Genomic DNA, 12,221 nt, shown 5'->3' on the forward strand with positions numbered 1-12,221 from the left:
CGCCTTGCTCGTCAAAGTTGGACCAAAAAAAGGAGTTAACAGCAAGAAGCCTGGAGGAGTTGGACAGGGAGACGTGCATGTTGTTGAGTTGAGTGGTTGGACCAGACGAGTCAGACGAGTCCTGGAGAAAGCACGCGACGTCCACGCAGCAACACAGCAGCTTCAACAACAGCAGCTTCAGTAACCGCAGCTTGGGGCCTTGACGGCAGTTTTGAGCGGGGCCGCGAAGGAACGGCGGCTGCCAAATGCACCGATCGTGCTGCAGCATCCTTGGACCTTCCTTTCCCTCCAGCCATCCACCTCCTGCCTTTCCATCCTTTTGTGTACGTGAGTTTGTTCTGTGTGTCTTGTCCATGGGTATTTAATTAAGCTTGTATAAGGTAATAATTGCACTGTGTCTCTAATTCTTCTGTATATTATTTTCTTATCTTTCCTTCTTCCTTGGTTACTTTGAGCGTGTATATAGTAGGAATAAATTTAGTAGTATTTCCAACCTTTTTTTCGTCTTCTTCTTCTTCTTCACATCCATGTCGCTTTTGTCTTTTCCATATTGAATATCTGTGGCGCGATCCGGCCAACGTTCGGGAATCGGGTTAGTCGGGGTAACTGTTAGGGCTGCGGGGCCTCCGCTCGGCAAAACCAACATCTTATCCGCGGTCCGTAACAATATATATATATATATATATATATATATATATATATATATATATATATATATATATATATATATATATATATATATATATATATACATATATATATATATATACATATATATATATATATATATATATATATATATATATATATATATATATATACATACATATATATATATATATATATACATACATACATACATACATATACGAAGGCCAGTCAATAAGTAACCTTAAAATGGCGATATAAATTCAAGAATGTAATGTGTGTAGTTGTAGATGGCATACAGTCACGTGAAAAAGTAAGTACACCCCATGTAAAGTTTTGACTTTTTCAACATATTTCAACATGCAGCTATTTGATCTTCATTTCAACAATATTGATAGATAAAGGTGATATAATATAACAAATATCATGAAACATTTACATTTTGTAGTCCATTGTATAATTTAAATAAACATAAATGCAAATTTCGCATGTGGAATAAGTAAGTACACCCCTACATTTATCACTACTTCAAATACCTAAAATTAGAATCAGGTGCACCAGCTCAGGTGCAAATGATTAGAACATCATCAGAGAGGAACTTGGAGGAACCTGTCTTATTTAAACCTCAGACATTTAGTTTGGTTTGCTCTTTGTTGTTGAAGTGTGTGGCGGCACCATGCCTAGATCAAAAGAGCTCTCTGAGGCCTTCAGAAAGAAGGTTATAGATGCCTACAATTCTGGGAAGGGATTTAAAAAGATCTACAAACAATTTGAAATCAATCATTCGACTGTCCGGAAGATCATCTACAAGTGGAGAAGATTCCAAACAACTGCCAACTTGTTCAGGCCAGGCTGCCCCAGCAAGTTCAGCCCGAGAGCAGACCGCAAGATGCTGAAAGAAGTCTCGAAGGACCTCAGAATGTCATCACAGGACCTACAGGTAGCTCTTGCCACTGTTGATGTCAAAGTGCACGAGTCTACCATTAGAAAGAGGCTGCACAAATTTGATCTGCATGGGAGGTGTGCCAGGAGGAAACCTTTGCTGTCCAGAAAGAACATCAGGGCAAGACTAAAGTTTGCCAATGAACACCGAGGCAAAGACCAGCACTTCTGGAACAATGTGCTCTGGACAGATGAGTCAAAGGTAGAGCTATTTGGCCACAGTACCAGAAGACATGTTTGGCAAAAACCAAAGACAGCATTTGACCACAAGAACCTGATACCAACTGTAAAGCATGGTGGTGGAAATATTATGGTTTGGGGCAGCTTTGCTGCATCAGGGCCTGGGCAGCTCACCATCATAGAATCCACTATGAATTCTTCATTGTACCAGAGCGTGCTTGAGGATAATGTGAGGCCATCTGTCGGAAAGTTGAAGCTCAACCGAAGGTGGACCTTGCAACATGACAATGACCCTAAACATACCAGTAAATCCACCAAGGAATGGCTGAAAAGAAAGAAATGGAGGGTTCTGGAATGGCCAAGTCAAAGCCCGGATCTAAATCCCATCGAGATGTTGTGTCGGGATTTGAAACGAGCTGTGCATGCAAGAAACCCCTCAAACATCGCACAGCTGAAAGAATTCTGCATGGAGGAGTGGGCAAAAATTTCTCCCAGTCGATGTCAGAGACTGGTAGACAGTTATAAGAAACGCCTACTTGAGGTTGTTTCTGCCAAAGGGGGCAATACCACCTATTGGAGCCAAGGGTGTACTTGCTTTTTCCACATGCGAAATTTGCATTTATGGTTATTTAAATTATACAATGGACTACAAAATGTAAATGTTTCATGATATTTGTTATATTATATCACCTTTATCTCTCAATATTGTTGAAATGAAGATCAAATAGCTGTATGTTGAAATATGTTGAAAAAGTCAAAACTTTACATGGGGTGTACTTACTTTTTCACATGACTGTATGTTATATCTATGGGTAAGAGTCATGTTTTGCCTGTTTTAGATCTGGCAACATTGAGCGTATGATGTCAGTAGAGCAGTTCCAAGATGGCGGCTCCCTTAGAAGCATGCACCACGGAGGAGCAACGTTCTGTCATCCATTTATTGGGATGTGAGGGTGTGAATCCCACTGAAATCCATCGCAGAATGAAGATGCAGTATGGTGACACATGTTTATCGCTGCAGCAGGTGTATGACTGGGACAAGAAGTTTAAAAGTGGAGTGTCCAGTGTGGCAGATGCTGCTCGCTCGGGCTGACACACCAGAAATGGTTGCATGAGTTGAGCGCCGCTGAGAGAAAACCGTCGCATTACGTTGGCTGAAGTGGTCTCCAAATTGAACATGAGCCATGGTTCAGCACACCATATCATTCACAACATGCTGGGGTTCTGCAAAGTGTCTTCAAGGTGGGTGCCTAGACAACTCACACCCAAACTAAAGGAACGGCAAGTGGACGCATGTGAAGAACTTCTGCGACGTTACAAAACAGAAGGCGACACTTTCTTAAAGCGCATGGTGACTTTGGATGAAAGCTGGGTCCACTACTTTCAGCCAGAAACGAAGTGGGCAAGCAAAGAGTGGCGCCATTCAACTTCACCAAAGCCTAAATAATTCGGCACACAGCCGTCCGCTGGAGAAGTGATGCTGAAGTTTTTCTGGGATAGCCGAGACCCACTTGAAGAGCATAACATGCCCAGAGGGACAACAGTCACAGTGCATCATACTGCGACCTCCTTAAAATCATCTGAAACCAGCAATCAGATCAAAACGTCGTGAACTACTCAATACCCGTGTTTTGCTGCAGCATGACAATGCTCTGCCCCATACTGCCCGCGCTACAGCTGCAACAATCGAGGACCTGCATTTTGAGTGTCTTCCTCACCACCCTACTCGCCAGACCTTGCCCCTTCGGATTACCACATCTTTGGGCTAATTAGAGGCGCTTGGTGGAACCACTTTCCAATCCGTCGAAGAGGTCCAAGAGGTGGTGCACGAATGGCTCCACAAGCAGCCAAAATATTACTTTTTTTTTCTGTAGGAATCCAGGCCTTAGTAAAGCGCTGCAAAATACATTGAACGCAATGGAGATTATTTTGAAATATAACTGTTACACATGTACATGCAATAAACAAGTTGTGAAAAATATTTTAAGGTTACTACTTAACTGGCCCTCGTGTGTGTGGTGTGTGTGGTGTGTGTGTATATAGTCTGGGTCAAGGGTGGCTTTATACTAATATATTGCATATGCACTATGTGGTGACTCAAGTCAAACTTGAGGAAAACTACACAGCAACTTATGTATGACTACTTAAATATGACCCAAAGCCAACTTAACACCAACTTAAAATGACTACACAGCAACTTAAGAAATTGTACAAATTGGACCAATTGAACAAATTGAAACCCCCCCACCCCCTCTCGCCACCTCCAGTTATGTGCTGTCATTGTGGTGTTTCACAGGCAGCGCGATTGATCAATGTGTGTTTACCTGCAATGGATGGTAAACTGGACATGCCGACTGCTGACAATAGTTAGTGGATATTAAAGATCCCACAGTGTAATTTGAGAAGAGTTGGCAAGTTATCGCCGGTACCATGAACGAATTACAAATTTCTGCCCTTTAATTACAAAGTCAAAAACGCATATTATGGGGTGGATCTGGAACCGTAATTGGCTGCAAGAGAGATAGTGATTCAATGTCTGATCAGGGTTTCAATTCCTGACCCAACGATAAATGCGATACGATACGGAACAGTATAACAATCATTTTGCAATCTTTTAATCGATTATGAAGAAGGTATGCATGACTGGGTAGACAGAACACTGCTGCGAAACCTAAATTTAGTTTCCAAAAAAACCTATATTCGGTTTCTCCAAGCCTCTTCCCCATACTGTTCCATGGGGGTGGGTCCAAGCAAGCCTCGGCCTGCTCAATGTCTCCACTTCCTTTCCTCCCCGATGTCCCTGGGCATGGTATTTCACCACCACCATGATGCAAAAACGCAGGAAATAACAAAATGCTATTATTTTGATGTTTGATTTTGGCAATCTCATTTGTATATCGATAACTTTTCGAATGTAGGACCTTGTGTCTGCGCTCAACTTGATGAGACAAAGCAATCTTTCTTTATATCCGGGTTAATTTACAGCAACATGGATCATGAAAACAGGGAAATTATGCATTGACGAAAATTATATTGTAACAGTAGACCATGAGTGCACAGATGGTCAAATCTTCCACCCAAATGATCACCACTTTGGTGACAGATTGTCCCCAGCGACCATACACAGTCCACCAGGAAAGCTGAACAGATCTTTTCTTCGGTTTCTGTAGTACAGAACCTCTAACGAGATCTGTTCCCATTTAGAAAATGCGTTGGGGCCAAGCATGACATTGGGATTGGGGCTGGGCAAACAGATTGCAAATGTAACCCTCCTAGCGAGGTCTGCGCCAAATGTCCAATCGGCAGCGAGTTTAACTCGCCAAATCCCGATCTGCGTACCAAGCGGATAAGCCAATCGTCAGAAACAGGTTTAATACATAATCAAAGTAAAGAGGGACGGAGAAAACAAAGAGGCACACATATGCAATGATTAATTTGCACACTTTATAATCCGACGCACCCACGATATCCCAACAGCTTACTCGATACCTTACTCAATCACGCAATTAAGATTCAGAAAGAGGGAGGGGGCGAAGCACAGAGAGAAAGAACCAGATCCCCAGGAACAGGGAACACCAAGACAGATTACAGAGGGAACGATTTAAAGACTTAACGAGGGGGAATGGTGGGGAAGCCTGTACACACACAACGGTGGGAAGAGGTCAAGGTTATCATCTCCTAAACAAACTTCCACACACGCTCTATCATTTTCACACAGAAACCACACAGTTATGCTAAACATGTAGTAATGGTATATGTATATATAGTCCATTTTACACCCGTTACCCCTATGGCTGTTCCTGCAACACGATATTCTGAATGTTTGTTATAACCAGGGAGGGTTGTCCGATATAGAGGTAAGACTGCATATGTAAATATGCAATACCTGCAATATATGCACTGTAACACTTGCCACTGTACACCATCTATACACGATAAATGTTTATGATTTTCTTGGACTCACTGTACATCATCTGTAAACAAGATAATCCTACAGACACCTCTCCAATCATACTGCCCTAAAACTGAGAAACAATAGATGCCTTGGAGAACGATCGTGCACGTCTAAGATCACATGATGTCCCATTGTCTTCGGTCACATGACCCTCCATGAGTGGGAGCGAGGCTGCACTGGCCAACTTTCATTTATGGATATTTTCATTTACGGACATTTTTGTGATTTTTTTTTTCCTAGAATCTTCGTTTCAATTTACATCAGCATGAAACTAAACATTTATATGAGTGAGTGGTTACAAAGAACTTTACATACATGACAAATCATTATACTTTAGAGTGTTTTGCAAATACATTTTTGAATGCTGCATGCACTAAAACAATTATTTGTCCACAAAGTTCCATTATTTGTCCATAAATACAGTTCTGATCTGTTCAGGTAATAGAAGCTTACCTGTGACCCCAATGGACCTTGCATACCGTTCTTACCTTTCCCTCCTGGATTACCCTAGGCAAAAGAACATGACCACCAGTGAGACAGACAGATCACAGCTCCACAATCACAACACAGAAAGATCTTCTTTTTTTTTTTTAAATACGCTGAAACATCATAAACATGTTTCAATTCTTGGGGATATAACTTGATAGACACATCTTTATATATGGTACTGTACACATGCACTGTGTACGTGTGTATATATATATATATATATATATATATATATATATATATATATATATATATATACATACCTATAAAAGACAAAAATATCTCTGTTTGTATGTGTTCTATGCATTGTCACATTTAGGTTACCAGCTCCAAACTCTGGGTACAAATACAACTTCGTGTGGGCAGTAACATGTCAAAGCTCCAGATTGGTGACCCCACAAAAGATATATATGAAGTATATCTCTCCCGTCCCTCTCTCCTCTCATCTCCCCCTTCCCTTCCCTTCCCTCCCCTCCCCGGCCCTACCAGTGTGTGTGTGTGTGTGTGTGTGTGTGTGTGTGTGTGTGTGTGTGTGTGTGTGTCTGTCTCTGTCTGTGTGTACTGTGTGTGTATGTATATGTATGTATATATATATATATATCTGCCATTCATTTTATCCCTCTAATCCGCAAAATCGTTTATCCGACAATCTCAGTAATCTGACATTGGGTGCTGGGAACAAAGTAGTCCGGATTAACGAGGGTTGACTGTATATACAGGGTGAGCCAGAAATATGGTTATTTTTTTACACCCGTGTAAAGGTTCAAAAAGTTGAATTAAAAAACAAATTCTTACAAGAAAGTGAAGTACCTGACATGCCATTTATTTGTGGAAAAGAACATCTAGGAGATGCGCACCAATTCATCTGACACATTCCTCCAATCCTGGACACCAATTATTCATGACGTTCTGCAACATGGCCACGTCGATATCATTGATTTCGCGTCTGATGTTTTCCTTAAGTTCATGAAGAGTTTGTGGACCGTTAACATACACTTTGTCCTTTAGATATGACCACAATAAATAATCACATGCAGTAAAATCGGGTGACTTCGCTGGCCATGGAATATCGCCGTTTCTGGAAATGACATGCTTTGGAAAGAGCGCCCTTACAGTAGTCATGGACACTCTGGCGGTGTGGGATGTTGCACCATCTTACTGAAACCACGTCATTGGGCTCACTTCTGCAAATCTGTTTGATTCTCTGAAGAGGAAGTTAGAAGCCATATCGGTATATCAAGCCGCAGTAACAGTGACGGCATTTCCGTTATCGTTCTCAAAGAAGTAAGGCCCTATGATGCCGAACGACGAAAGTGCACACCACACTGACTTTGGGACGGTGTAACGGTTTTGTGTGCATTTCTCTTGGGTTTTTGGCTGCCCAAAAACGAGTATTTTGCTTGTTGACATAGCCAAACATGAAAATGTGCTTCATCAGACATGAACAACTTTTACAGTTGCTCAAAGTTCTGGTCAAGAAATAAAATATCTATTTCAGAATCAGAAACCAATGGTTGACATTAATCTATAAACCTGAAACCAGAACCAAAAGTAAAATGGAATGAAGCTCGAGACCTTTTGATGGTAATATGTTGCATGTTTATTTGCCAATATTCACATGGTGGAAACATGTCGTGTACAATTTGCACATGTTAAGTTATTCTTCATTAAGAGGGGAGGAATATAATAGTATAAAAACCACCTTTAGAGGCCATTTTCCCCCGCAAAGCGGGGGTTGGCCTTTTTCGGGAACCGTGGTTGTTGTTGTTTTTCGGTTCCCTTTTTGAAGCAATGTTTTACGGCCGGATGCCCTTCCTGCCGCCAACCCTTTTTTGTCGCCTTTTTACGACAAGCAGGGAATTACCAGTGAACTGGTACTCAATTAGCCGACCTCGGAAGGATGACAGGCTGAGTCAACCCCCCTGGCGTTAATTCAGCGATCGACCGGGATTCGAACCCAGGATCCTTGGATCCTAAGCCGGCACCCTAGCCGCTAGCCCAACACCAGGGATCCTGGGTCCAGGGATCCTGGGTCTGGGATCCAGGGACCAGGGTGGACAACACCAGGGATGAGGAATATAATAGTATGTTGCGCCATATTGTGTACATGTTGAGCAATGCTGATTGTACTAAACAGGAGTGAGCGGAGTGTCTCTTCCGAGCCATGTCTGGAGTGTCTCAAAGTTTCTTACTTATAATGTTTGAATTTTTTTGAAACCTTTTTATATAAATAACGCATCTCTCAACAGGGCTGTTTGCCAGGGAGCCAGGAATGTGTCGGTGGATATTGATTATTTTCCCCGGGGGTGAGCTGCCAATCCTACCACAAAGACGTGTATAGCCATGAGGGCTGACTGGTGGTGCGGTTTGAAGCATAACAGATGACACTGCTGAAAAACTTGGAGGACCCTGCAGTGAAATCCAATTTAACGAAGCTAAAAGCAGGGATTAGAATGGAAAGTTGATCAACGAAGCAGATGCAGCTCAAGTACAAAGAGGTCATGGACGTGACACAGCAACGACGATGAGGCGGGGATTTGAGGATAATGACGTGAAATTGTGATTTACAGTAACTTCTAAGGAAAGAAGGGACAAAGTGATTCCATAAATCAGACAAGAAGGAAAGTCCAACCGAGTGCAGAAATGAGCACAGCAAGACCAACAAGGACAATAGAGTACGTGGCCGAGCACGCCCTGCAAATATCACCAATGTAGAATGACACATGGCACCCAACTGCATTCGCTTCATCACATGTTTCACTATGATCAGCAATAATCTGGAACCAATATGAGGAAGTGGGGCGAAATCAGAGTCCAGATGCAGTCAGTGGGGCGACATGGAGAGCACTGTCCAACATGTGCTATCTATGTGTCGAGTATCCTTTGCAAACAGCATGCAGGGAGTAAGAATATAATACTGTATATGCAGACTTTATACATAGGAAACTATATTATCTTGTCATTCTGCAGTGTCTCATGGGTAACAGCTGACTGATATCGTGCAATCATTCCATCAGCCGACAGTGTCATCTGTTCGGTATTAGTAACACTCAACATCATCCCTTTCTCTGATATTTAATTATGTTTTCTTAAATATTAAAGTCTGTACACATTTTATGGAGACGCCCTGTATATGTGTAGAGGCACAACCAAACCCTCACAGAACTGGCAGCCTTTGTGGGCAATCACAAATGCAGAGTTAACTAGAGAGTTCATAGAAGACATTACCCCGCACGGTCTTGAGAAAAAATGACATGGGCGGGGTCGGCGAGAGGAAAATTTCATTGGTCGAGTTGACGTAAAATGCCGTAATATTTTGTCCTCGTACTGTACTGCTAAACGGAAGGTATTTGAAAGTGCCAAAAAGGTGATTTGTGTTTTACAGTGTTCAAGTACATAATTCAATTGAAATAAAATAAAGATTTTAAAATTAGCAGAAAAAACCTTTTCGGAAGTTTACCGCCATTGACGTATCCTCTTTTTCACCACCTTATTTAATACATTATATTTGTTAAAGTCCCTGTATATACAGAGTTACGACATTACGTGTCAGGAAAATTATAGTCACGTGGGCTGTGTACGCCATTTTGAATCGACCAGAAGCAGGACAAGACTGTTCCATCATCAAGCAATAATGGACTGCAATAGACTGTCAATTGGCCGCAGATTGGTGAAACAACATAAATAAGTATCCTGAGAATGTCAGGACAGGATTGAGACCAGACCTGATCCTCTCGTTGAAGTCATCCAAGACGGTCAGAGCAATTCCGTTGACAGTAACATACGAGTCATGAATGAGTGAAAGCCATGAGTGCAATATGGCAAAATATGACGAGCTCATGCAAGAAATTGAAGTCCCAGGATTCAAAGCACGACTGGTTGCAGTGGAAGTTGGAGCATGAGTGTTGGTGGGGTGGGTGCCTTGGCATGTATTCTCCTTAAACTGTGAGGACTGACTATCCAACTAGTGCCATTCAAGAGCGAGCAAGGGGCTTGCAGAAGCAGCTAAAAAAAACGCCCTTCTACTGGATATGTGTGAAGAGAAGTCAGAAAACTGATTGAAAAACAAAACCTCAAATACACAGTGGTTAAACAACCCCTAGAAATATATCAGGACACGTGGACTCATATCCACATATGTGGAAAAGTGAGCCAAATACGTTTTGATACATAAATAAGAGACAAGAGGGTTAGTGGTTCAAACTCCATCAGAACAAAAATACTACCATGATTGCCAGCAGGGGGACACACTATACTGATGCCTGAGTGTGGTGAAACCCGCTTAAAGTATAAGGAAGTTAAGGGCCAAAACACTTGTCCGAAGGGGACTGCTCTTCCTCGGAATATTCCCTCATGGGCGCTCCAAGTAAGTTTCCTCCCTCGGGATAAATATATATATATATATATGTAGGTGTATTTACTTACTTATCCTCTTCGTCCCAATGGGACATAAGGCTGCAAGTGTGTGTATATATATATAGTAATGATTTGCTTTCTCTTCCCCCATAATGATATACTGTATATATATATTTACCAAGGGGCTCGCTCTCCCCCCGTTCCCCTCCCCTCCCCTTCCCCCTCCCCTCCCCCCCCCTTCCCCCTCCCCTCCCCCCCCTTCCCCCTCCCCTCCCCCCCCCTTCCCCCTCCCCCCCCCCCACCCGGCAATGCCGGGTACTTCTGCTAGTATATATATATATATGTAGTGTTTGTTTTTGTATGGATGTATATAATATGTGCATGCCTCCATGTATATGTTTATATAACAAAAATTACATTGATCGATGGCTCTTCGAGGAAATTATTCATACATCGCAGCACGATGTAGACATTTGTAGATGTCAGTGTACTTTTATGAGAATTGCAAGGATATTAGTAGACAATGGACAAACAGATATGGTTTATTGGACTTGAACCAGGGTTCCTCATGTCATGGGTTCAAATGAGAACACTACCTGGACAATAGATACAAAATATATAATCTGGAGTGTAATATAAACCACACCTGACAACATGACAGTGGAAATTGAGGATATAGCAAATACACTTGCTAGATGAGAGGATTTTATACTTACATCGTCACCAATGATGCCAGGCAGACCGATAAATCCCGTTGGTCCTGCAAGTCCCTAAAAAAGTGATGCATGATCAATACATGATATTACCTATTTTGATCACCATTTTCTCTCTATTTATTCATTAGTTGATTTGTAGTTTGCCTGCAAGTGGGTAGAATGGAAAGCTCTAGTTAGGGTCCTGCAAGGAGTGTTGTGCACAGGGTCATCTGGGGAGCTGTTAGAAGGGTGGGTCTTGTTTCATCACAGTGACATATTGGAGATATCGATCGCTCAGATCTAGCATACTTGCCTTTGAACTGTTTCTTGTGGTTTAAGTTCCGAGCCCAATTATAGATTTTCACCGTGGTGCTTCACAGACAGGGATGTGCATCAATGGATGTTCCGTACTTCGAAAAAAGGTGAAACCGATCTGTTGTCCCATATATTAGAATTTGCTTGCGGAAGTTAAATATATCATGGTACCATTAATAAAAATTGTAGGCCTTCGTGCACCAGGACCAAAAAACAACAACAACCACGGTCCCCGAAAAAGGCCAACCCCCGCTTTGCGGGGAAAAATGGCCTCTAAAGGTGGTTTTTTTTTTCTTGTGCACCAGCCACACTTGCGAAATTTTAAATTCTAGCTGTCCTGGTCTATTGGGATGTGGAGGGTGGTGGAAGGAGGGCATGATATCAACAGCATATCCGAGCCCCCAATATCTTTGGACAGACTGGTAGAAAGGTGATGAATATGATTAAATAAATCTTGATATGTCCTGTGAGCCGAGGTGTTGCCTCTGGGAAGAATGTCACAGCTCATCATTTCCATGTTGTGAATAAGTCAAACTGTGAGTTTGGGCATCCATTTTTATAAGCCTCGCTCAGGATTTGCTTTCTCTTTGCCCATTTGTCACTGTTGGTGGAAGGTAAAACGAAATTGTAATTGGAGCCCT

The 12,221-nt window shown here is 42.1% G+C and overlaps 1 protein-coding gene across 1 annotated transcript in view; it reads right to left on the reverse strand.

The window, feature by feature from the left end:
- The window catches only part of LOC137433434 (uncharacterized), a 232,225-nt gene that overhangs the window by 154,962 nt on the left and 65,042 nt on the right, over window positions 1-12,221 (reverse strand). The window contains exons 11-12 of the mRNA XM_078785841.1: window positions 11,287-11,340; window positions 6,179-6,232 (exon numbers count right to left, since the gene is read on the reverse strand). Coding sequence (XP_078641967.1) covers window positions 6,179-6,232; window positions 11,287-11,340 — 108 coding nt within the window. The remainder of the gene's footprint in view (window positions 1-6,178; window positions 6,233-11,286; window positions 11,341-12,221) is intronic.

The sequence above is a fragment of the Myxine glutinosa genome, chromosome 10, assembly GCF_964187855.1.
Source record: "Myxine glutinosa chromosome 10, kmMyxGlut1.1, whole genome shotgun sequence".
In the NCBI taxonomy this organism is placed as follows: domain Eukaryota; kingdom Metazoa; phylum Chordata; class Myxini; order Myxiniformes; family Myxinidae; genus Myxine; species Myxine glutinosa.